Below are 26,897 nucleotides of genomic sequence, written 5' to 3' on the forward strand. Positions count from 1 at the left end.
ATTGTTAGAATCACTCAAAAATAATCCCTGTAAGTCTACTGGTTAGTTTGTACTGATCAGTAAGTATGCCATCATGTTTTTTTTCCCTCAAACTATGCAGTGCTAATTAGATAAACCTATCCCATAATTAGTCAACCATGTACTTTCACTAACACTTTTTTTTCTAGGCTGTCCTTATAAGATAGTTGTCCCTGCATTATTTATGTTAATTCACTTGTCAGGGCACACTCCAACTATTCAGAAACTCATAGCTTGTTCAAAAATGCAGAAGTGTGATGATAGTCTTCTTTACAGCTAATGTGTCTCGAATAGATTCAAACAAATAAACAGACAACTATTTTGATATATGAAAAGAACAAAATAAACAAGAATATTTTTTGCTAGTAAGAATAGAACCATTATGGAAAATGGCTATAATGGAGCTCAGAAAGAGAAAACGTAATCCAAAAGAGGAAGCTGCATATTTTACATCTACTTGTAAAGACAAACATGGGTTTGATGTGAGATATATAAATCCAGATAAATGTAATCTAATATTCTTGTTTAATTGCCTCTATTTATTTACTTGTTTTACATGAATGTAGTTTGATGTGGTGTTTTCAATTAGCAAACAGAAGGCCCAGGATTGGGAAGTACTGACTTAACATGTTCTGTTTCCTCATGTAGGCCGTGGAGTATTCAGCTGTGTCCATTTTGATGAGGGAGATTTTCTTTTGCAATACAGAGGGGACCTAATAAGCAAACATGAAAGTGAAAGGAGACAGAGAATATATAAAGATGCCCTAAAAGTATTCATGTTTGAATTTCATTACAATGGAAAGCTTTTTTGGTATGCATGATATTACACTCATCTTTATCTATACACTGACCAGCCACTTCATTAAGTGCATCTGCTTGTATACACACTCATTATCCATTTTATCAGCTCCACTTACCATATAGGAACATTGTGTAGTTCTACAATTACACACTGTAGTCCATCTATTTCTCTGCATACCTGTACTTCAATGGTTTGGACCCTCACAGGTCCACCACAGAGTATTATTTTGATGGTAGATCATTCTCAGCACTGCAGTGACACAGACAGGGTGTGTCAGTTAGTTGTGCTGGTATTAGTGGATCTCAGACAGCAGTGCTGGTGGACCTTTTAAATACTGTGTCTACTCAGTGTTTACACTGTTAGACACTCCTACCTTATTGGTCCACCTTGTAGATGTAAAGTCAGAGATGATAGATGACCTATCACCACTTTATTGGTGGTTACATGACTGCCCATATGATGCTGTTGGTGAACTATTCAGTCCAGCAGTGACACTGAGGTGTTTAGAAATTCAAGGAGCACTGCTGTGTCTGAGCCACTCGTAACAGCACAACACACACTAACACACCACCATCAGCATGTCAGAGTCACTGCAGTGCTAAGAATGAGCCACCAACCAAATAATAATTACAAGAACTGAGTGAAAGGGGCTAACAAAGTATGCAGTGAAACAGATGTTTACATATGTATTCTCAAGTTGTACTCAGTCAGACTTGTAAGTTGCTTTGGATAAAAGTGTCAGCTAAATGCCATAAATGTAAATGTGAATTAATTATTTAAGATGACCACAGTTATGTGACCATAGCAGTTGGGTGTGGTTTCATCAGTTGGTTTAAAGCAAATACATGTAAATAAAAGAAAGAAGAAAACACTTTTGAAATGTTATGGGACCTACAAGAACAATAACGTTTCATCCTCTAAGTTAACATGTTTAAAGGACTCCATGGAGTAATGTTTGTTTATTTGAGCACAAGCTGTTTCTGCTGTCAGTTGGGAGCTACTAAGTATTGGCTGCTAGGAAGCAAAATAGGCAATCTAGTTTGGCCTCTTAAAGCTTGTGCTTTACTGGCTGAATACAGTGGAGGGGCATTAAATTGTTAATTGCAATTTACATGGCAGTTAATCACCATGATGTATTTCATGATCACAACAGTAATTTCAAACACTTGTAATTCTGTGATGATAAAGTATTTTGCATTTACTTAATACAAAATCAGTAATCTGTTTCTCCTTCAAACAACAAGATGAAAGGAAAGAAATATGTTTACAAATACACACATCACATACACACTCCTAACACTGAACTGGGCTACTTTAGCTAGACAAACGATAACCAAGACAAAAACAGAAAACACAGGGAATAGAGCTAAATGGAAGACTGGAGGGTTACAGATAAAAATGAGATGAAAAGAAAAGACTAAACAATACTTGCATAATAAACAGGGCAGTGGAAATGATGCACCTGGAGAAAAGTTGACAAGGAATGAGAACAGAAAAAGACTGGCAAATACAAATAGAGAAAGTACAACAGATGGGAACGCACCTGATGACAAATGAGAACAAAATAAAACTGGTGAATACAAACAGAACACAACTTGGACAAACACACAGAGAGAAAATACAACAGAATGATGATATACAAATAGAATAACCAGCAAACACAAGATGAATGAACAAGGTTTAAATAGAAACTTTAATGAAGGACAAACAAGGAACAGCTGGAGCTAAAGGGGAGGAGTCAGAAAACCATAGAAACAGATGATAGCAGGAAAACAAGGAAGTGCTGTAGGTAGCCAGGGAAACAGGGGACATGACAACGAGCATGACAATGGCTCACTTATTACTCATGGACTGACAAGCATTTGATCGCCTGATCACCTGGATTGACATCATCTTATTAAAATAGTGAGTAGACCATTTGGGAGAGTCCTGTCTTTGAATGTGCATCTGAAGCCATTTGCAACACTGAATCAATGACAAACAGGGACTCATAATTGAGCTTGAAGAAGTCCTAGGATGGAACTTGAAGCACCCAGAGTATCGCGAAACTAAAATGGCTGAGAGGTTAAACTGTTGTACTAGAAAGCCAATGGGGTCTCCCTGTGTAGGTTTGACTACTGCTGCGAGGGAACTAAGCTGATTCTCCCATGATGGCATTGCTTAAAGAGTGAGTACACTGTCTTGTGATGGCCCAGAGTTTATGAGGACATTGGCCCAAACATGGCCCAAACATGAAGTGGAAAATGCTTGGTGACAGGACATAATATTATTAGGCAAATCTGATTCAAATTTTCCTAACCTTTTTTCTGGAGTTCAACTTCAAGATGGTTCCATATGGTGAGGTTATCTTAGCCTTGATTTTGTCCAGCCTTGTCAGTAGATCATGGCTGTAAATGGCCAGGAGCTATTTGCAGCTTGACCCCACAGCAGGCTGTGAAGGCTCAGGGAAGACCATGGGCAGCCGATTGGTGAGATGCAAGAGGTCCACACATTCTGTTGTATACCAGACGATACATTATAGCAGTTCCTCTGTGTGGTTCTCCCTCAATTGTTTCAGCACCCGTGTGGGGCTGTTGGCCAGGCTTCGTTCACCCAGCAGGTGGATAACCTAAATGTCACAAGCATACCTTGGACACAGAAAGAAAATATGTAAGTACAAATCTTTCATGAAACTACATGTGACAATGTGATTTCAACTGCAAGATTAAATAAATCCTCCGCACTTTTGTGTGAGAATAACTCATAGTGATTTAGAGCATTGGGCCAAATCCAACTGCTGAAGAACTGTCTGGCTCCAGGAGACATGACTGGTTCTACACTTGGAACAGGTGAGTGTCCCTGTTACCATAGATGCAGACCCTGTCAACGTCTAGAACCCGTCGTGCCCTCTTGTGCAGGTCTGCTCTGTTGAGCTGGTGCTGTCTACAGTCACGGCTGGGACAGACCACCTTAACTTTCCACCACCTGTATGGCATCCACACCAGTAGTGGATGTGCAAAAAAGCTGCCTGGTGATACAGCTGGCCTGATTGTGATGGGTACTACCAAAGCCTCAGGTTATCTTGCAGTTATGGTTTACCCTTGGCTCCCACCTTGAACAGCTCATTATCCATTTGTGGGCTTCTAGTGGTTTCTTCTGACCAGAAACGGGGTAAGCTGAATTTGTTGTGGAGCTTCACTGGTCAAGGTCCTGGATCTTCAAAGACAAACAAACAAGCAAAAAACAATAACAAAGCATTAACACAACTTTCACTTATAATCAAATGCAAATAGTGAATACATTATATAACTGAATGTGAGATTACATACCAATGCAGAAGAGCATGATGGTAGAGGACTGGTGGCTGCAGGCAGTGTCTGAGTTACTGGCTCTTGGACAGGACCAGTAGCAGGCTGTTTAATACAATGCAAAAAAGAAATACAGCATTTATCATTACTGATATGTATATATTTCCGTGTGTACAATACTAAAAAATATCAGTTCTTTAACTGTTTTGTTGCTTCTATATGGGTCTAAAATGTTTAGATGCCATGGAATATATTTACAGTTATAAGGGTAAAGCTTAATATGTAATTTCAAGAAGATGACTGGGTTTTTTGCTAAAGTTTTGAGCCAAGCTCCTAGCTGGTAACTTCAGGTATTGATGCCTGTGAGCCCTCGTGCTACACCTCACTTCTTGTCTGCGAGGGTGTTTGTGTTTTTACACTTCCCCTCTCGAGTCTGTTTCTCTCTGGAGGCTTCCCTTAGCCAATCAAGTTCCTCCCTGTTTTCTGGTTTTGTTCTGGAAGTTTTAGTTTGGTTTTCCCCAGTGCAATGGGGTTGCCATTTCTTCTTGTGGCATCCTTTATGCCACACTCAGCATGGTGTTTAGTTTTTTTCCTTTTTGTATTACCTGATCCAAGATCTAACTGTTCTGCACACGGGCCCACCGTTGTTAGAGCGTGGTTGTTCACACAGTAGGCTATTGGTGTCGTCACCTAGCTGACCTGGGTTTGAGCTCATCTTACAGAAGGAGATTAAGAATTATAGACAAGTGCAGATGTTACTGCAGACTGAAATTTGAATGTTTGTTGAGCTTCCACATGCTCTAGCAGCTACATTAAAATATAGCTTTGTAGTGTAACTTTTTTTCTCCTTCTTTGTTTGTTAGGGGAAGTATATTTTAAACTATCTTTAGTGTAGGAGTTATACCATTACTTACTGAAGCTGCAGTAAAAGGAGAACTGGTTGCTTCAGTGGGGTTGTTGATTTGGGCCTGTGAAAGCATTGATAAAACCTGAGTTACTGAAGGTAACACGTATCAATGCCACAACTTAAATATTTAATTTTAGTTTTCCTTTTATTACTCTTCTTGCTGCACTATGATTTGTCTTTGCAGTAGGAACAAATTTTGGCTTGTTAAACTGAAAGGCAAAGACAGAACATCAAAATGCCCAGTGATGGATCAACACTTAAACTTAAAAATGTGTCCAACTGGACTTAATTTAACATTAGTAGGTCTTATTTCAGCAATGGGGATTTTGCTGTGTATGTGTTGCAATAAGATAGCATTAATATAACATTTAAATTAAACACAATAAAAAATGAAATGATTAGAATATGAAATGGTCAGAGTGAAAGAGATTTAGCTCAGCAGCAGCTTGAGCACCACCAAGCTTTGGCTTTGTAATGTCACGGAACGCGAGGCACGTGGTTTGGCCAGCCACCTGCAGTAGGAGGACTTTCGTTTGTGGCCACGCCTGCACACACCTGTACTTTGTTTTGTCTGTGTGTATTTAAACTCACTTCAGGGTGTGCGGCGTTGTTGGTCATTGTAGACGTAATGTCTGAATGTAACGTGTTTGTTTAAATGTCAAATCTTTCATGCTTATCGTTTGTAATACGTGTGAGTGCCGCTGTCATTTATGTAATAAATGTTCATCCCTGTTGATGAAGTCTGTGCGTCCTGCCCCTTGCCCTACCCTACAGTACTTGGGCCAAAACACGTTACAGAATAACCAACCGCCACAGGACACACGCTGGATCCCAGGATATTGAGGAGAGGGTCGCGACCTTTGTCTGCGTCTTCCTCCGGAGGAGACCACCCCCAGGATTTTCTGGGGGGGCCTAAGGCTGTGGAGCCTGGGCCGAGGAGGACCGAGGGACACCACGACGACCAGAAAGAGGGTGGTCGCGTGGAGCCAGCAGGATCTCCTAAGTCCCTTCCCCTCAGCGGACTCGCCCGCCTCAGGGACGCTCCTAGAGCGAGGAGAGAGGAGGACCGTTAGGGGAGGTAGCACGTCTGGAACCGGGGCGGACGTGCACTCCCGCGTGTCCGTCGAGGCGCCTGCGAGGACGACACAGAGCCTTATGTTTGTGCCTTTTTGTGTTTACAGGCGCAACGTTGTGTGGAGCGTAACGGACTGCCCCGAGAGAGGCAGGGAAGCTGCCTTTCTCCTTCTCTCAGCAGGTCTCCCTTGCTGGCGGCACCGGGCCCGTCTGGTACTGGGTGGGCGCCGGGCACTGCCGTGCTGTTTGTGTGTACGTGTACACGGCGCCCGGAGGTTCACGTTCATTGGACGGGAGGACTGTCTTGTTTGTAACCACACCTGCACTTCGTCTTTATGTATATAAACCCGTGTTAAAGTGTGCAGGGTGTTGGTTATTGTCGGCATAATGTCTAGATGTAACACGTTTTTGTTAGATGTATTCTTGTTTGTCGTGTTTGTTTAGCGTTAACCGTTTCTTGTTTGTAATAAGTATGAGTGCCTTTGTCTTTAAATGTTAATAAATGTTAGTCCCAGTTGGAGGAGTCTGTCCGTCCTGCCTCGCGCCCTGCAGCACTCGGGCCACCGCGCGTTACAGGTAACCTGAAAGACAAAAGAGAGTTCCATGAAAAGGCAGAGCAGTAAAATCCCCAGTGCTGGATCAACACTCACAAAACAACTTAAAGAATATGTCGAGTTAGACCTAAACTAACATTTAAAGGTGTTATTTCAGCCCTGGTGTTTTTGCTGTGTATATCTTGCAACAATATAGTATTAAAATGATATTTAAATTAAACAAAAAGTGAAATCAGAAAATAAAATGGTCACAATGAAAGTCTGGTACTATGCATTTACCAGTGACAAGTTCAGTGACCTCTGCACTTGTCTCCCTGCTGCAGACTGTTGCCCCACGGCCCCCTGAACATTGTCCTCTGCCAAAGGCTGTGGTATCAGGGCCCTTTGGACAGGCCAAGTAGCAGATTGCTTAGCAAAATTAGAACAGAAATGATCATTACAGTAGTCAGAATATACATAAAATATTAGCTGCTTCTTTTATTTCCTGGAGTTATCTTCTGAGCGTGAAATCCACATGTACACTTCTGCAACTGACTAAACAAAGAAGTCTGGCCATGAGCCTGCATTGGACATTTCTCAATCTGCAATAATGATTGCACATGTAATAACTGTTAACTGTTTAATAAATACTTGTAGTACTTATAGTGTCTTGGGAATTTTGCATATAAAATGAAAGCAGCAAATTAGCACTTATGCAATACAGAATTGCAATATGTATAATTACAATATGTACTGTGTCAAGTACACTCCAATACCCTTTGATACAGCTCGTGCCATTTCTTCTGTCTTGGAGCAGGCCTGTTACCTTCACTAGAAGGCCAGATCCTAGTGCTGGCAAACCTTTTCAGTCTGGAAATCCATTCAGAGTCTGCCATCGCCTTGTGAAGCTTGGAAGACTTGCCTTTGGGCTGGGTAGAAGATTCTTTTTGAATACATGAATTTAATTGTGAATGTTTTGAATATTTTAGTCTTACATATATTATAAAGTTGCAGCATTTTAATATAAATATGAAAAGTAAGTTCATCATGGGACTTTCAATACCATTTCAGTGTTTTTAATCTAAAACACGTGAGTAATGTGTGATATTACAAGTGTTTTTAAATCAAGGAACAGACATAGATGTATAACTACAGCAATTCTTCATGTAGCTAGATATCAAACAAAGAAATAAAATGACAATGTTTTGGTGAGGATGCTACATTTGCCTGCTCTATGTTAACTCGGATTCACAACGCGGTAATAGTTGGAGTTAAAGCAATAATTATTAATAATAATGTTGATAATATTAACTAATAATTAATAATGCTGTACTCATGACAGCAGCAATCTTAAAGCACGATTTGATGAAAGGGTTTACAGTGGAGTGCTGCTCAGTGTCTGAAGCTACCTGTAGAAAGCTCTCAGAAGGACCATTTAACCCATGGAGCTGTGATTTAACAGAAGCCTCAAGAATGCGTGCTACTGCATTGAACACGCTTTTGGCATCTTTAAAAGCTGCTTTGCCTGTCTCACTATGGGACTGTGAACCAGCCCACAGAGCACCTGTCACTTGTGCAATGATGTACAGTGTAGGGTGAGTCTGGAAGAAACCCACACAGTTGCACAGCTGGCCACCTTTAATACAGCATATGGTCCCTATACTGAAGACATTGCAGGCAATACATTCCATTTAGCAATCATGGTAAATACATTTTAATTGCTCAGCCTGGTTAGTGACTTGTTTCCTACTTTCGTGTGTGTATGTGTGTGTGTGTGTGTGTGTGTGTGTGTTTGGAGAAGGGTGAATAATAGTTGGTCAATAATAGTGATACAACAATACATTCTGAAAAAGCCTAATAAAGACTGCAGTGATTAATGTTGCCTCTAGTTGTGTATGGTACCTCGGTGCATTTAAGCAACAGATCATTTAATTAAAACATACCATAAAGTTCACAAAACATTATGGTAGAAACTATATAGGCCTAGGTATGGATTATTAAAATATATCTGTAAATGTGCATTAGTAACAAAACTCTTGCCCTAAACCACAGTAAAGCCAAATCTTTAGCAGGTTTAAGACAAAACTCAGTTAAACCTGAGATACAATGACATCTAGTGGCAGATGTATGATTTTTAAATGACTCAGCAACTGGGTTTGCTTTAAACGCAGGTTAACGTTACTAAATGTACGTGTATTTGAAGAAATGTTTGGAAGCATTTACAGCATGCTGCTGTGCACGCCACACTGAAAATACAAAATGGATGGCAGTGGATTGCATGTATCCCCTTAGGGTCTAGTTGGTTCTTAGGATGAACTATTAATTTAATGGTTTGTGTGTAGAATTTTAGTGCAACAATACAATTTTTAGATTTCATATAATTTTAAACAAAGTGTGTAGTTTTGCACACACATATTTTTCAGGATATGTGAGTGTTTTGGGGGTTTGTGTGTAGAGTCTTGCAAAAATGAGCTGTAGATTTAAAAATCATGTAAGCATTCAGAAAAAAAAGTGTAATCTATAGTCAGTAAACAGAGGGTGGAGTTTTCACCTGCCCATTCCATTATCTGAAACCCTGAAATTCTACACAGCCAGGAATTCACACAAAACAAACACATTACACCTATATATAATTAGGTGAACTGTTCACCAACGATGATTTTGGTGACGGACTGAATTCCTATAAAACTTTTAACTGTCCCAAATATTTTTTTTACATTTTTTATTTTATTTTAGTCACTGTAAATAAACATAGGACACTATCACACTATTTTTTTTCTTTCTTTTTTTGGACAATCCAGCTGATGGTATATAAATAATTATCTACTTTTCAAATAATAAAAAAAGCTAGTAATAGTAGTTGTGATTTAGGCATGATGCTTTAAAGGTTAAAAGTATTGAAATGTAATTGTAATGCTGTTTAATCCTTGCCATTTAATCAGGTGGTACATAATGGCAGAATCCATTTCTAAAGCAAACATTCCAACCATTGTGTCTTTAGTTTAGTTTCATAAGTGGCCTGTCCTCCCTTATGTGCCAGGTGCGTTTCAGTTTCTCCACTCTTGTCCTCCTGAGTCTCTGTACTCGAGGTCCAGCTGCACACTCACTGGCCTCATGCTCACCAGATGTGTCCACATTGTCTCTCTCCTTGGGGAGGTTGGCAATGGTCCCACTGCTGCTGTGGAGGGAGAGCTCCTCTGGGGTGCAGGATGCAGTTGCTCCACTCTCACTGCTGCTCAGGTCCACGTCCTCCATGCAGCGATCGCGGAGATTTGCTGTGCTTCGCACATGCCACTGACCATGCTTTCGCCCTGAATGCTGATCGTTCAGGTCGACGCCGGAGTCCAGGCTGGTGTCGTGGCTGTTGACAAGGAGGGAACTCCTGTGAAGGTCCACAATGGAGTGGCGCACCTGGGCAGCAGGGGTGCCCTCCAAGGACACGAACCAGGCTCGTGCGTGGGGTAAAGGCTTGCTTTTGGACAGCTCCAATAGGGTCTGCTCTGAGCTTCCCTGATGACTCCCACAAAGGGTGTCCATTCCCAAAGCTTCATTAAGGGCCTCTGGGACAGATACTGACTCTGACAGGCTGTTAAAGCAGCTCCAGGCTCCTGGATTGTTGGATAATCCAGGGTCTCGATACGGAGTCTCTGTAATGGCCTGCTGTTGGCTGTCAGAGAGTAGCTGAGTTTTTGGTAAAGTTTGTATGAAAGTGTTCTTGCTAACTGGCTTTTCTATGCTATCATCCTGAATAGCTTTCCTGGGTAGTGTGGCAGACCTGACACCTGATGTGTGCTCTGATGGACTGGATTGGTCTAGCATGTGAAATATTGCCACCGGCTGGTTACAGACAAATAACTTCTCTGGAAGGAAGATGTTTTCTTTGAGAGACACAGGCATCACTATTTTGTTGCTGTTGACATACATATGAAGATGGGAATGCTTGGAAGATTCTGGTGCCATCCCATTAGTGTCTTCATAGATTTGAAGAGAGGATGTTTCAGTTTCCCCCACACAGGTACTGCACTCCAGTTCCATGTTGGAGTTGACAGGCTGTTGCCTTTGACACGTGCCTGGGGATACAACTGAGGGAGAAATTTCTTCATGTGGCTCCGGATCTCTGAAGAGCAAGTCCTGGTGGTCATCGTTGTTTGTGCAGGTAGTCTCATCTCTCTTTTGAACTGCTATTTTTGTGTGATTGATGCCCTTTTTGTCTGACATACACAGGAATCCCCTGAAGGAAAAAAAACCCACTGAATACTCATCTTGTTTACAATGAATGCTGTCAGATTAAATGAGCCGAATATACTGAATCCTTGTGGATGCTGCATCATTTTAAATCTGCATCATTTTAAAGGCACCTTTCATACTGCTTTTTTCTATCCCTGGGTGAAAGGTCGTGTATGTCTGGCTTGTGATCGCATATTTAAATAAACAAATAAATAAATAAATGTTAAAGTTCAACAGCTGGAAAATCAATCTAACAAAGATTTTTGTTTTTGCAATGTCATATATGTGTTCTAAAATAAGTACATTCTAGTTATCTTGCTTAAAGTGGATCTGTATGTCTTTCTGTAGGCATTAATATTATATTGCTCATCTGTTTTGTACTACATCATTTAACATTTTCATATATTTTAAGGTTGCAATGCCAGTAAGATTTCTATCAAATGCTACAGTTATTTTGTGCATCATGACAAAACTCCCTTAATGTATTCAGGCCTTTAGTCTATATCTCATTATTATATTAGCATTCAGTGACAATGACATGCTAATATAATAATGAGATATAATAATAATATAATAATAAGAACATTATATGCCATCAATGTTTAGCTGTGGCAGAACAGGATATGAAGAAGTTCTGACAAGTCTTGCATTTTGAGGTGAAGATACCATTTTAGCAATAAACATAGGGAATTTCAGATTGAGGATAACAATGGCAATATAGAGCCTTAACACAGAACAGTGTCTTACCTACAGTAGCATAACACTACAGCAAACAATCCAATAGCAATCACTAAGGTTCCACTTAGTATTGCCATGAGAGAGTACATATGGTGTGAAATGAGGTCCAGAGGGCTTTCATGCCCCATGTAACCTAGATTTTCAAAAACAAAAATCTGGTTACTGGATTTGTGTTTTTCCATGAAAAAGGTACAATGGTGTGCACATCTAAAGGCATACATTATGAAAGAAGATGTGCAAAAGGACTGATTTCTACCAGAAGCTGGGGCAAAAGGGGCAGCAAGCCAGTAGCCCAGGTGGGGAGCGACGTACACCCACACCAAACGCCCATTCTCCATGCGGACTATTCCCAGACCGCGATTCACCCACGCGCCTGTATCCACACAAAGACATTGTCACAAATACTATAATTTACTTTGCATTTAACTTTTCATAGAATAATACAGATCAAAGTGCTATTTGAGAATGAAACATATAACAAGATATAACACAAATATGGCATAAACTTGGGACAAACTTTATATAGACGTGTTTACTTGAGAAAATACTTTTATTGTTGTAAATTTTAATGTTGTAGTTTCACATCTCTTTGCCACAATTCTCTTTGATTCTAGGTCTGACCTACCAGTCTTTCTGTCAAAGGACCAGGCTGGAACAGCATCCAAATGCTGTGATTGGCTGCTTTCATGAAGAGGCAGAGTGATCTGGATAGGTCCCATCACCGGAACATCTCCTCCCTTATACAGGAGCTGCACAATAACTGCTGCGACTGCCTTTAGTTCAATACTCCTATACCCTGGGAATAGGAGTGAATACACATAAACACAAATGAAAACTCTCAAAAGTATTGTTTCATTATACAGTTTTAGTCATGTGACCAGACCGCTGGAATATTACCAGACTTGCTGAGCATAATGCCTGTGGTGTAGAGGAAGGAGTGTTTCAAAGAAGGAAGTTGAGGCCAGGACAGGTAGACTGTTAGGGAGGAGATGTTATTGGATGGAAGAGAGAGCAGGCTCTTTGGGAACTGCACATTTGGCTGGGGCATGGTATCTGGCAACAGGCAATGCATAGAGCTTGTCAGAGACAATAAGCTGTATGACCTTTATATTATGCCGAGGTACATATGGCTAGTCCTGAAACCATTACATGCATTTTCATACCAGAGATTTTGCCTGTTATGAGGACAGAATCTTCAAATAGCCATATGTTTCCTTGGTTTTGGGAGAAAAGTGACAGAGTCACAGAGGAAAATACTGAAAGATAAATATAAAGAAAAAAACATTACCACATTTTTTAAATAGCGACGTCTCCAGTACTGTGCAGCTACAGGGACACACCGCTAGGTGATGACATTCACATTTGTTTGATCAGAAATGCTATACAGCAGGCTGAGCAGTGGGATGTTATTACGAATCCCACCAGAGTTATGGGCCAAAGAATTTCAAGTATTATAACTGGCTGTTGTACTTGACACACAAACCTGACCTAACCGGAGATACTACAAGTAACAATCAGTCATGGCAGAGCAGTCACAATACTTAGAATTCTATGATAGTACTTATAATATTATACTTTATTAGTATATATTAGTATAATTATTTTAAAATAAGGACCCCTAATGTTTTCAATGATGTAGATGGTAAGTGGCACTGAAAATCACATTTCTTAATATAATATGATTCCTGAATAATAAGGAATCATTTAAAAGATTCTTATAGTTCACCTTACAAATGCAATTTACATTTACAAATATACAATCTAACTTGCAAATATATGCTTATGTTGTTATAGGAACATTTCTTTGACCTACAAAAACTCCCCAGCAATTTTTAGTATATCTTACTTGGCATCTTGGAAGTTTTCCAAGGCAGTGAGGTATGGATATAACCATCCTGGCTTGCCACTAAGGTGAGAGCCCTGCCCTGTATGTATGGGACATGAAACAGGGCGGATCCATCGCTGTCAGTTACAGCAGAGCCGATGAGTGTGTGGTTCATGAACATGTCCACAGTCGCCTCGCTCAGAGTCTGATGGGCCACTGCATCCTTCACCTGAACTTTGAGGGTGGATACTGTCTCTGAACAGAAGAACAGAACTCATCATCACTTGTCCCCTGCTGTAGCCCACCACACCTTCACCCCAGCCAACTACTTTTACATTGCCCTTAATGGACGTTCTCTAGTGGGATGTCATAATGTTACTGACCCACAACCCGTCTCAGCTGTCATGGCTACTCCCACCACCTCCTGATGTACTCTGCTGTAGCCCATCACACTTCCACCATAGCCAACTACTTCTCTGTTGCCCTTAATAGACGTTCTTTTCCAGGATGGGTTTCGGACACATGCACATCATCGGGACAAGACTAGGACAAGATAATTATTTTTTCATTTTTTATTTATTTTTCTCTTTAAAATTGTTATTAATGTTGTGACCATTGTCAGCCACAGGAGGATGAGCCGCCCTTTGTCTTGGTTCCTCTCAAGGTTTCTTCCTCATGCTCTAGGGAGTTTTTTCTTGCCATTTTCACCCTTGGCTTGCTCACTGGAGACTTGGACTTGGACGTTTGTAAAGCTGCTTTGTCACAACATCTGTTGGAAAAAGCGCTATGTAAATAAATGTCATTTTTTTATTAATTGACTGATCATCACGATAACAGAACTGTCCCAAGGGTGTCGGGAATGGGGACTGTTTAGGAATCCTCAGGGAGAGGACTGAAAAGCTAAGAGCTGCTACAGGAGAATCTGTTACAGGGTCAAGACCCTTTCCTAATAAAATACATTAACAGAGGTGGAGAGAGCAGTTTCTGAAATTTTGAGCCCTTGTTAGGTTTTCCTCCCACTTGGATTTACTAATAAGATCAAGCCAGCAGGTGTAATTCTTTTGTGAAATCCATTCATTGTGCGCTAAAAAAATCATAGCCAGAATTTTTAAAAACTTGAATATACACAATGCCACTACTGTGTCTGTATCCTTTCTACACAAACATACATAAATATTATTTCCCAACGTTTTAATAATGACATATATTAGAAGAACATTTGCAAAGCAGTTTTTTTTGTCTTACTATGCCTACAGCAACATCTCTAATGTCTGAGATTATTATGCATTGTGTTCAGAAAATGTTTTTGGTATGCATGTTTGTAACAAAAACGTCTACTGAACCCATTAACTTTCCAAATTGATGCAGAAAACCAGCAGGCCATTGCCCTGATGAAAGTCCCTTAGCTCCACTATGTACTAATGGTTGCCCATGAGAAAAGTTCCACAGGCCTGTAATTTACACACTGACACCTAAAAGTGCATCAGAACCATGTTGTTAGTATGACTGGTCATGTGGTTAATCTAACCTGACCTGAAACCAACAAAAATGCCCCAATTTTGCATTTGTCCAACGGCATTTCCATTTCAAAAGCAACCCTAAATAAATTCATCATCCAGTTTTAACAAATACTGCAGCACTAACAGGACAGTAGAGAGAAATGCCCACAACAAACACAGCCCACACCCTTTTCTTCTGTCCTTCTCTCATTTCTCTCTCTCTCTCTCTCTCTCTCTCTCTCATCTCTCACTCTCATCTCTCCTCTCTGATCCCTCATCTCTCTCTCTCTCACTCTCTCTCCCTCATCTCTCACTCTCATCTCTCTCTCTCATCTCTATCTCACATCTCTCTCTCTCTCATATATCTTTCCTCTCTCTCATCTCGCATCTCTCTCTTGCATCTCTCCTTTCTCATCCCTCATCTCTCTCTCATCTCTCTCTCTCTCCTCTCATCTCTATATCTCTCTCATCTCTCACTCTCTCTCTCATCTCTCACTCTCATATCTTTCTCTCATCTCTTTCTCTCATCTTGCATCTCTCTCTCGCATCTCTCCTCTCTCATTCCTCATCTCTCTCTCTTATCTTTCTCTCATCTCTATCTCACATCTCTCTCTCCTCTCTCATCCCTCATCTCTCTAATCTCTCTCTATCTCTCCTCTCTCATCTCTCACTCTCATCACTATCTCTCCTCTCTCACTCATCTCTCACACTCACCTCTCCTCTCTCATCCCTTATCTCTCTCTCTTATCTCTCTCATATCTCTCTCATCTCTCTCTTATCTCTCTCTCTCTATCTCTCCTCTCTCTCATATCTCTCTCATCTCTATCTCACATCTCTCTCTCATAGCTCTCTCCTCACTCTCATCTCGCATCTCTCTCTCTCATCTCTCCTCTCTCTCATCTCTCATCTCTCTCATTCCTCTCTCTCTCATCTCTCTTTCTCATCTCTTCTCGCTCTCTCAGTCTACTTGGTCTGTGCTCCACTGTCATAATGTATACTAGAGGAACTAATTCTTCAGGGACTGCAGGTTAGCCATGTTAGCTGGAGCCCCCTTAATGCTCACTAATTATACCCGAGGAAGAGAGAGAGTAACCCTGTAACTCCCAATGCTAACAAGACAGGTTAGTTAGTTTCCTGTAAACAGTACAGACCTAGTACCCAGGACAGACAGAGCAGGAGTTCAGCACTCAGCACCATACTGTGAAAATGTATGACATCAAATATGAAGGGAGCACAAAAAGATGACTGCTTCTCCTTCACTGAAGAAAATGCAGAGCGACAGCGAGGTAAGACAGTTAACACAGCAGATGTAAAACACGGAGCAGCAAAAGGCACCTCTGGGACAGATAACAGCCACAAGAAACCATTCATTGTAATGCCTCCTGCTGTCTTTAAAAGGTAATAACGTCAAAGCATTCAGAAGCTGTTCCGTTGCCCATAAAGTTCCAAATAGCTGCAAAGTACTCTGAATACAGTAATCAATAATTACAGAACTGCAGAAAAGCTTGCATGGGAATTTGGACCATAATATCAATATATAAAATTAATGCAAGTGGAGTAGTAGAATAATTTCTGGCAAATTAACTGTTGCGAACATGACCAAAATATCTTGACTATGGAGATTATTATTGATTTTTGTGGATTTTGCACACTACATCACTTTCATAATGAATTGAGACTGCAAGCAGTTTTTCTATAATGTTTTTAACACCATCCCATTGCACATAAACACCCATATGATTAATGCCTTTAAAAGTGACAATATTGAGGGTAGTTCTCCAAAAGGTGATGCCATAAAACCATTTTCCAAACCATAGATGTAATGAACAAACTCATCTTATTTACAAAGACCAAAAGAAAGAGCAAGATAATTTCCTAATATAATTCAATAAGAACATCATTTGTGTTTAATTAACCCTATGGGACTACTAACAGAAACAGAATCAATTTCTATATGGAGAGTAGAATAGAGAGTTTTGCTGGGAAAACCGAATGATAAATTCGGACCATTACACTGCAAGTACTGCTATAAGTGACTAAAACTAATTCAAAGATGACTGTACCACTACACACTGTGCCATAAACCATGAATTATATTGGTTTAGGGTGTGTGGGCCTTTAACAGTGTTTCAGCCTCCCAGAGTTTTGCCTAAATCAAACACAAGCTGTAAATGCAAAATTGCAGATAATCATTCTGGGCACCATCTGTTGCATGGCTCTGCGTCCTGAACAAATACGGTGGCACCATATACAGATACCTTAGTCCAAGATTAAATTAAGTGCACTTTGTACATTTACATGGTGTACTTCATGTTTTTATGGGTGAAAGTTTTAAGAGGATCAACCAGGTAAACTGCAATTATTGCATGGGTCAGATTTAACCCCCTAGATTTTGTTGTGTTTCTGAAACACCTTTTAAAAAAGGTCAAACTCTTGTCAGATTTGTACCAGTCCAGCAAAAGAGAATAAACAATATAATTTTTTTTACTTAGTATGCCTTGTGTCTGAAAACACAACAGTGATTAGAGCAGTTTAGACACATCACACCATCACAACTATAATGAAAAGCATGCTTTATAGTGACCTGTGGTTTAAGAGAGGCTTTAACTTTAACTCCTTGACAGTCAGCCTGATAGATCCGGCTGGGGGTTGAATGATGACACACTGTTATAATTTAGAAGCTCTGTGACTATGCTTTATACCGTGAGACGCTCTTGAAAAGGTTTACATGTGTGGTGCATATACCTTTAAAACACAACATTTTGAGTTCGAGAAAGTTGCTATATAAATGTAACTAATAATAATAATAATAATAATAATAATAATAATAATAATAATAATATCAGAGAGCCTTATTTTTTGGTCTCTATCCAGAGAAGACTGGTAGATGTGAATGATGAGGTTCTTGTGCAGTACATGAGCTTTTTCTTATTCCCAATGTCTCCTTCATTTGTTCATTTGTGGCCAACAAACTACTGTAGAATCAAATGTGTGCTGTCAGCTTCATGGGCTGACCTGAGGCCATCCTGTGGCTTACCTGAAATGTTTATTGCTGATGGTGCTGAAATGCAGACAATTTCTCCGTTTGGGCCTTGAATGGTTATAGTGCATTTTATTTACAGGTCTCTCATGACCTTGGTGGGGCACAGCAGGGCTGCAATGCTTACAGCAGCTTTTAATGTAATTGCGTTTAAATGCTTATCAGCCCAGGCAACTGCCTGAGCCAGTGGGGGGAGGGGTCATCCTTTCCTTATTAGATTATGAATAAATTTGCCTGTTATTCTTACATTTCAGCAGAAATGTTCCTTCCTGTATAGAGAAAGGAGAATAATTACCTTATATAGTGATACCCAAACAGCACTCAACATCTAGCACTCAACCAAGGAATCTTAGAGGATGGTGAGGTAATAAAAGAGTGTTTACAGGGAAAATAGGCCTAACATTGCATTAGACATATTAATAACATAAAACATAAGGGAGTATAGAGATTCTGTGTCCTTTCAAAGTGATTTGTGTACAGGGCAGATGCCTCTGTAGAGGCCTGTGCAGGCTTCAGCAAAGGATCCTGGGTAGGCTTTGGTGGACCTCAGGGTAAGATACATGACCTGTCCACCAGGCTCAGGACTGTATAAAAAAACAGATATATAAAAAATCTTCTTTAGGACAAGGTTAAGCCTCTTGGAATATGGTGGTAATGGGTTTCAACTGGTGTGGGTATTCAATATCAGTTGACTAATATGTTGAATAATGTATGGTTTGGATGAAATGGTGGTGAATGCAAACACTACTATGTAAAAAGGTGGGGTGAATACATAATCACTTCAGAGAAATGTAGGTTTTTTGTTTGATCGTTAGACATTCACCAGAGGGTGCCTCAATAAGGCTTGATAATGTTAACCTGCAATAAAGGATGGGACCAGCTATTCTCTTTAACTAATTCTGATGCCTGCATCTTTATTTTCTATTTGAATGTTTCACTTTAAAACTAGCTGACTGGGGAATTAGGAATAACACAAGCATAAAGAAACACTGAAAGGTCAGGGGCACTACAACATGACTGCCTATGTCACCATGTGTCTTTCATTACTGGCATACTTTCACAGGCTACTGATGATGCTTTGATGTGCATAATGATGTGCACAATGCTTCATTCTTAGACTAAGAGATATTTTTCAACGATGGCTAGGTTCAACCAAATCTGGGCTATCTTAATTATCAGCTCTGTAGACCGTTGGGCATTTAATGCAGCTCATGTTATATCTGTGTTCAAAAATCTATTTCCAGACTAGTTAGAACCAGTTTTAGACAGTGGTATTGGTTTTCAGTTTCTTTCGATTAATTTTTGAAAATCCAATCGTACAGCATCACTTTTTGCAGTGCAGATGGTACTACTGTGTAATGTAATATGAACTGTTCCAGGCTTCATGGTGTAGTCAGAAGGCTGACTGTGAGACTGGTGTCAGGGTGATTAACAATACTTTTTTACCCCAACAGAATTTATGAATGTTATGAGTGACAGAATTAGCCCAACAAATAATGCAATACAAGCCTTGAAGTATAATAAAAACAGTTAAAGTGATCATTTCTTTGACTAAACAGATAGTTAAAGTCAAATCAAATAAAATTTATTTATATAGATCTTTTTACAACAGATGTTGTCACAAAGCTTTACAATGTCTGAGTCCAAGCCCCCAGTGAGCAAGCCAAGGGTGACAGTGGCAAGGAAAAACTCCACAGAGCACGAGGAAAAAACCTTGAGAGGAACCAAGACTCAGTGCTTACTCCTGCTGCGTTAACACTTTACAGTCTATAATTCTATCCAAACCCAGCATACCCCATTCAAATCTTCAGAAGCTGAAGATGAAGGTCAAGTCTGTTAGCACTAATTTTGGCATGGTTGGCATGGTAAGCAAGCATGGGGTTAAACAATGGCAGTAGATAGGATAGTCGCACTAGCCTGGGATAATTAAATAATCACCTTCTAGTGTCCCAGTTAGACACCAGGCCAGTGATGAAACACACATGATAAGTGAACTGATCAGACTGATACCTGGCTAATGGACACACACACACACACACACACACACACACACACACACACACACACACACACACACACACACACACATATTTCTGCTATATGCTGAACAAATTGTGAAAGGTTTGTTAAATATATTTAAAAGCAGTAAATGTGCAGAAAACAAGAATAGTTGGAGTGTTTATACTTCCAAGTAGTGTGTTGGTAAAGCAATGTTACATGTTGATGAATTCTTTCTTTTTAGTGACAAATGGTCTTTTAATTCCCAAACCTATGAGATAATTACGTATATAAGTTACTTTCTAATACACTCCCCTATCTGGCCTATGTTAAAGGCTCCCAATTACACTGGAATTTGATGAAAAGCCTTGAAAGAATATATGCACTTAATTTTTCACATATTAACAATTTGTTGTTGAAGAGTAAGTCACATATTTTAAACAAATAATAATACTTAGAAAGCAATACAGTTTTTGACATGACTTATATTTGCAAATCTTCTTGGCTTATTTATCACTTATTGGTATCTGCATTACAAATAGTAAAAGTTCCATGACTTTTAATGGTTGAAAAGCTGGCTGCATTGCAGGGTAACATTTCTCATAATTTGTCTTGAAGTTATCTTGTGTTTGATGCCAATGTGGTGGTGTTTTATTTAAGCACTACTTTTCAGTCAGTTCCAGTATTTATAAATCGGGCCAAAGCACAACCATATTACAATGATATTACAATGAAGATATTACAATAAGATATTTTTGTGAAAAATTTAGGCAGAACATTTGTTATAATTTGTAATAGCAATGTTATTCAGTTCGTAGACCCGAATCATGACATACATTACTTGTCTGTAGTGTGCATAACATGATTTTTAGAAGTGTTTGTGCGCTGTAGCACCCCCAAAAGGTCGATTTGGACCAAACTTTGCAAACCTAACAAGAACCTCAATGTATGAATGTCTTTCAAATTAGTAGATGATCACTTACATGGTTATGAGTTATAGCAATGTAGGTCATAAATAGCAAAGCTCCAATGATTGATCGAAAGAAGTGACCACTATGAAGAGTCAAAATTTCTAATTTTTAAAAAAATTATTTACCTAGAGAGTAAGTAGATTATTGTAGTACCAAGTCTGACATGATTGGATCAAATTCCTAGGACTAGTTCAAAAAGTGCTATTTTTGAACAATTAATGAATGCAAAAAACCCTGCATTTTTGAAAAGGACATGTAATTGTAAAGTTGCTAGGAGTATTCAAGGAATCATATGAATCCAAGTGTAATGCTGAAAACAGTCAGAAGCTTGTGGATAAATGGCAGGAGTTTTATTGTAATCCGTATCCATGGTGGTTAAACTAGCCAGGGTCAGAACCAGAGTGATACAGTCCAGGGTAATCGCAATCATAGAGGTAAACAGTACAAGTCCAAAAAAAATGTAGATCAATAGCACAGGCAAACAAATCCAACAAGGGGCAGGCAAAAATCGTAGTCAAGAGAAACGGGAAAACCAGGTCAAAAACACAGGAGATCAGAAACATGAATAGAACACTTGGTATGCTCAGGTAAACTGGAGGCAATACTTCTCAACAGCAAACAGTTATGGGATGGCTTATAAACATGAAAAAACAGGTGAACTCAATAAACAGGTGATGTGGATCTGGTGAACTGATGATTGGATGAGTCGCTCTCCTGGAGACTAACTGCATGATGGGTATTGTATTTTGTACGTGTGTTGGGTGGCGTGACAGTACCCACCCCCAAAGAGTCTGGGATGACCGAGGCACGAGGATGCTTGCGACGACCAACAGGTGTGGAGGAAGCCGATCCAGGCCAAGAAACCCCTGAAAGAGGGCGGCGAGGACAACCCTGAGGAAGAGGAGCCGGCTTGTCAGGAAACTGAACGTAAAACTCTGAAAGGAAGCCAGGATCTAGAATGTCACGATGAGTCGCCCAGCTCTGTCCATCAGGGCCAAAGCCCTCCCAGTCAACCAGATATTGAACGGTGCCCCCCATCTCCTGGAATCCAGAGTGCAGCGTACTGCATATACCGGGGCACCGTCATATTCAATGGGCTGAAGCGGGACGTCGTCTGGAGACACTTCATTAAGTGGACCTGAAATGACAGACTTGAGAAGAGACACATGGAAAGACCTGGAAATGTGGTAATGTGCAGGTAATTTGAGTCAGTAAGTAACATCATTTATTCACTTGATGATTTCAAAGGGACCAATGTACTTGGGACCCAACTTGTGACAAGAGCCGGGTGTACGGAAATCTCGTGTCGATAGCCATACCCGGTCTCTAGGCTGGTATACTGCCATTTCTCCTCTGTGTCTATCCGCCATTTCCTTATACCATGCCAAGGCATGTTCAATCCTCTGATGAGTCTCTTCCCATACTTTCTTACTACCCATTCATCCACACCAGGGATGTCAGTAATGACCGAAGTTCATTGGGCCATGGGGGGTTGGTAACTCAGGAAACACTCAAACGGCGTAATGCCCATAGAGGAACTCGTGAGAGAGTTCTGGCCCATCTCTGCCCAAGGAAGGAACTTGGACCAGTCGGCAGGGTTGTTCATACAAATACAACGTAGAAACGCATTCAATTCTTGGTTAGCACGTTCGCACTGTCCATTGGACTGAGGGTGATAACCTGATGTCAGCTGACAGCTAGCCCTATGTGTTCAATAAAAGGCCGCCCAAACATGTGATGTGAACTGAGGTCCACGGTCCGACAGAACGTCCTCAGGTATACTAAATATATGGAAAACTTGGCTGAATAAGACCTCAGCGGTTTGGAAGGTGGTGGGTAGACCAGGAAAGGCTATGAACCTCACACCATGGGAGAACCTGTCTACTACTGTCACGATAGAGGATTGCCATCAGAGCAAGGTAGGTCCGCGATGAAGTCCACCGCTATGTGGGACCAGTGTCTTTCAGGTATGCGGAGAGACACGAGTTTACCAGCAGGCAGTATCTTGGGGGTTTTGCTTTGGCTGCACACAAGATATGTATGTACATCTTTGGCAAGGGTCTCCCACCAATAATGAGTAGTGATACGTTGTTGGGTACAGGTCTCACCGGGATGACCAGTCGTAAGAGACGAGCGAGAGCTGGTCTCGACATGATGCCGTTACATACCTCCTTTCTGTGGGACATTCATCAGGAATGATGATGTCGCGTGTGGCTTGTTTAATCTCATCGTCTATCTCCCATTGGATCGAAGCCAGATGTACCCCTGAAGGAAGAATGGACTCTGGATGATTAGACCCCTCCTCTGTCTCCACTAGGTGGATGTGGGACAGGGCATCTGCTTTCGTGTTATGGGACCCTGGACGGTCCATAATCTTGAATTGAAACCTCGAGAAGAATAATGAACAGCGGGCTTGACGTGGAGTCATCCGTTTGGCTGTGCGCATGTACTCAAGATTTTTGTGGTCGGTGATTACTAGGAATGGATGATTAGACCCCTGCAGCCAGTGTTTCCACTCCAATGCCAGCTTCATGGCTAATAGCTCTCATTCCCCTATCCCATAGTTATGGTCTTCTGGGGTCAGTTTGTGAGAAAAATGCACCACAGGATGCATTTTTGATGCTTCATTCTGTTGTGACAATACTGCCCCAACACCTATGTTCGAGGCATCTACTTCCACCACGAATGGGATAGACGAATCGGGATACTTTAGTAAAGGAGAAAATTACAAAAACATAAAATGGTGAGCTATAGAGCCACCAACAGGCCAATTAAGGTCCTTTTACTTGGCTTAGTCATCTCACACTTACGGCACCCTCCTGCCAAGTTTGCTGTTTTTGGGCCTTATGGTATTTGATGCACGTTGCATTTTAGCTGAGAAAAATTAAAAGAAGAAAAATTCCAGCAATTACAAAAGGGTTCCAAGCACTATGTACTTGAACCATAATAAGAAAATGTAATAAGATGTAAATGTAAATGTAATAATAATAAGAAAAAATGAGCAATAACAATAGGGTTCTATGCACTACGTGCTTGAACAATGTATACGTCACCACTCTGTAGGTCCATATTCTGTAAGTCCATATTCTCATAGAGCCCAGAAGAACCCTCTCAACTCCTCTTAGAGCAAGATCCAAAAAATGTAATACTTCAAAAGTATAATTTCTGTACATTTGATCTACACTAAACAGGAATTAATCTTAGCTGCCCAAATTTTTAGGACAAATGACTTGTTTCACATGTAACATCCATCGAGAAAGCTTTCGCAATACGATGGGATTTATGTAGTCAGTAGTATTTTAGAGAAACTGTACCTCAGTTATATCTAATTTACACCAATACCTATTTATACCTATACCTGATTTATTTTTATTGTACTTTTGTAGCCTTGGGCTCTGTGCTGAGAAGAAAAAACAACAACAACTAGAATACTGTAGCATTTCACATACTGAGTAATATTGGTCTAACCTGAGCAAGAGCAAAAAATCACTATTCACTATTCCTACTAATCAAGACCTAAAACATGCTGTGACTGGTATATATTATTATGGCAGCAAAGTACTGTAGATTACACTATTTGCAACAAGGCATTAGTCTTGATAAGACTGTTAGTATTCCTCCTTTATAAAACCATTATTATTCTAGCACAGATTTTTCCTCCTTTCAAAGCTCTCTCAAAAAACATTCCCTACTTGTGCACACAGAAGGACATTCCCACATGTCATGAATAAATCATTACCACGAACGACAGTGGATCACAATTACACCACAGGCATGAACATACTGATAATGGGGGAAGACGGAGATGTCAGTGAGAATCAAATGTCAGCAGTAAGCAGAAGCTAGGAGAGTCTTGATAGTTGAGTACATTGTATGATTCTACAGTTACAGGAAGATGGGTGCTTAGTAAAGGAAACACAAATTGATTGCTGTTTAAAGCATTCTAAATTCAAATTTAATACAGAACAATATAGGGCTAAAAGACTAAATATAGGAGGAAAACTTGCAGGCTTCTTTTGTGTGTTCAATCTGAAGCATTTTGAGAGACTGACCACTGAAAACTGAGGCACTTCAGTGTTTTTATTTATTTATTTTTTAGTGTTTCTTCAACAGTCTTGTTCTCCATTAGTTAAAAATGCCATATGCAATGCATGCCTCAAATGGCTCCATTCTGGAAACAAGGTCTAGGGCAGCAAATAAATAAGGTTGCTAGAACTTTTGCTGTGCATCATGAGCTGTTCTGTGCTGATTGATTATCTGTGGGCCATTGCTGCTCTGTATAAAATGTATACCACAGAAATTAGGGCTCTAAATCCAACACACTCCTCTCTGAGGGATTCATTATTAACATCAGGCTTTCAGGGTATTGTTAACCCCCATGTGCCATCTTATAAGCATACCATTATTCAAAATGGAGATGGTCTGACACATTTGAACACAGGGACGAATCCATGTCGGTACTTTCCATTTTTCTAAAGAAGTGGCACTCAGAACAGTCTCCTAGAATTCTGAGGCACTGTACCTGTGTTTGCTTTGCATCTTAAACACATTTGATCTGCACTTGATTTCCTGGCAGTTGACACAGAGCAAAACCATGATTTGCCTATCCTGTCCTGACTGATCTTAAGGATTTTAGAGAATTTTGTAAGCTTCACTGTTTGGCTTGGTGAAAAGCAGCAGATGGGCAGCAGAGCAGGAGGGAGCGGTTTAGCAGATCTGAGCGCGAAGCATTATGGACTTGAGTGGAGCATTGCACTGAGCTGTTTTCTGTATCAGGGAACATTCGGTCTTAGTGATGCACTCGGATCAAGTCCAAGTTACTGTTGCAGTTATGCAATATGCAGTCCTCATACTGACTTCACCTCATTATCATAAGCCCATGAAAGGCTTATTAAAGTACAAAATAATGGATGTCAAAGCTGTTCAGAGATTATATATGCACTGCAGTCACATACATCAATACCTCAGATTCATTTAATCAAGTGTTTAACTTCACTCTTATTAATCACTTGAGTCTTTCCAAAATGTATTCTGTGCCTCTTGTGTATACCACACAAGTATCTAACAGCACTTAATGTGGGTAACATCTCAGCTATATTCTGTTAAAGTCCAGTGAAACAGGTAATCTCTGAGGACAAATCAACTGCTCTTTTCTGTAATGTCTTAAGGTTTTCTTAGAAATACAAGTAAAGCTATAATTATTTAAATTATCATCCAAACTACAAAGATATACTTCTTTTTATGGTTTTATGGTTCTTTCATGGAAAGCTGTGCTTCTCCCACCAAGTCATCTGTACACTTTAGAAAAATGACTGCCAAATTGTGAAGGTGCCTGCATGTATGTGTTACTGCAGTTGTCTGGTCTGCTAAGATATAGAGCACTAAATAAATCTGATCTTTACAGGTAAAGGCTGTGTGAGTGAAGTACCAGCATGTATCTCTGTGGACTACTAATGACATCCTGGGGTGGAGTTGTAAACAAATACAAACACTTTTAGACCCCAGGTTCTGAGGAAAACAAAAAATACTTGTGTTCCTAACACAATATAAAAACCCCTTCTTTTGCTATTATGGTGATTTAGGTGCCCTACTACTTCAGTTAATCTCTTTCAGACCACAACAGTCTCAGAATACACACTCATTAAAGAGCATGTATCATACCTTCTCTGACGAACCCGCTGTCCCTCTGTGGAGTCTGATGGTATACCACCTGTCTTAATGTGTCATCTGGAACGATAAAGCTTGCAAGGACGGGCCCATGATCATTGTGTCCCGCGTTGATTCGTTTGTGGACGCAGTCTGCACTCTTCACCCAATTCTTATTGAATATAAATAATGCTAGCATAAGCAAGAACTCGGATAAATTGGGCATGGCGAAAGAAAACGGTAAAAGAGAGACTTCACTGTGACAACGTAACGATAATCGAAAAGGTTACTTTCTTAATCTCCATGAATCCTCCATTTGCCTGTAACGGAGT

General features: G+C 40.2%; 1 protein-coding gene across 8 annotated transcripts; it reads right to left on the bottom strand.

Annotated features, from left to right (window-relative positions):
• Positions 1-337: 337 nt before the first annotated feature.
• LOC113574659 (protein FAM171B-like) lies at positions 338-26,897 on the bottom strand. 8 transcript variants are annotated; one of them, XM_081713395.1, is made up of 14 exons: positions 26,581-26,714; positions 23,088-23,184; positions 21,700-22,070; positions 13,433-13,666; positions 12,750-12,842; positions 12,484-12,639; positions 12,212-12,382; positions 11,596-11,959; positions 6,922-10,852; positions 5,022-6,669; positions 4,129-4,212; positions 3,912-4,015; positions 3,120-3,447; positions 338-731 (listed from the first exon to the last, which is right to left on the bottom strand). In XM_081713395.1, the coding sequence occupies exons 4-9, from the start codon at positions 13,590-13,592 to the stop codon at positions 9,619-9,621; spliced, it is 2,178 nt and encodes a 725-aa protein (XP_081569521.1). In that variant the 5' UTR covers positions 13,593-13,666; positions 21,700-22,070; positions 23,088-23,184; positions 26,581-26,714; the 3' UTR covers positions 338-731; positions 3,120-3,447; positions 3,912-4,015; positions 4,129-4,212; positions 5,022-6,669; positions 6,922-9,618. The 8 variants fall into 8 exon arrangements, with proteins under 8 accessions (XP_081569521.1, XP_026861534.2, XP_081569518.1 ...); XM_027005733.3 differs by lacking the exons at positions 21,700-22,070; positions 23,088-23,184 and having other exon boundaries at positions 11,596-11,719; positions 11,843-11,959; positions 26,581-26,897; XM_081713392.1 differs by having other exon boundaries at positions 21,700-23,306; positions 26,581-26,668.

This window comes from Electrophorus electricus, chromosome 4 (assembly GCF_041902795.1).
Source record: "Electrophorus electricus isolate QZ-2024a chromosome 4, ASM4190279v1, whole genome shotgun sequence".
Classification (NCBI taxonomy): Eukaryota; Metazoa; Chordata; class Actinopteri; order Gymnotiformes; family Gymnotidae; genus Electrophorus; species Electrophorus electricus.

What these genes read in the sequence shown, in the direction of transcription:
- LOC113574659 (XM_081713389.1), bottom strand. Translation starts at nt 26,791, where the DNA reads ATGCCCAATTTATCCGAGTTCTTGCTTATGCTAGCATTATTTATATTC. An exon ending in GAAAACTTCCAAGATGCCAA is followed by an intron (nt 12,843 to 13,432) that starts GTAAGATATACT and finishes TTTATCTTTCAG; the next exon opens with TATTTTCCTCTGTGACTCTG. An exon ending in GTAGTGTTATGCTACTGTAG is followed by an intron (nt 10,853 to 11,595) that starts GTAAGACACTGT and finishes TTTTTCCTTCAG; the next exon opens with GGGATTCCTGTGTATGTCAG.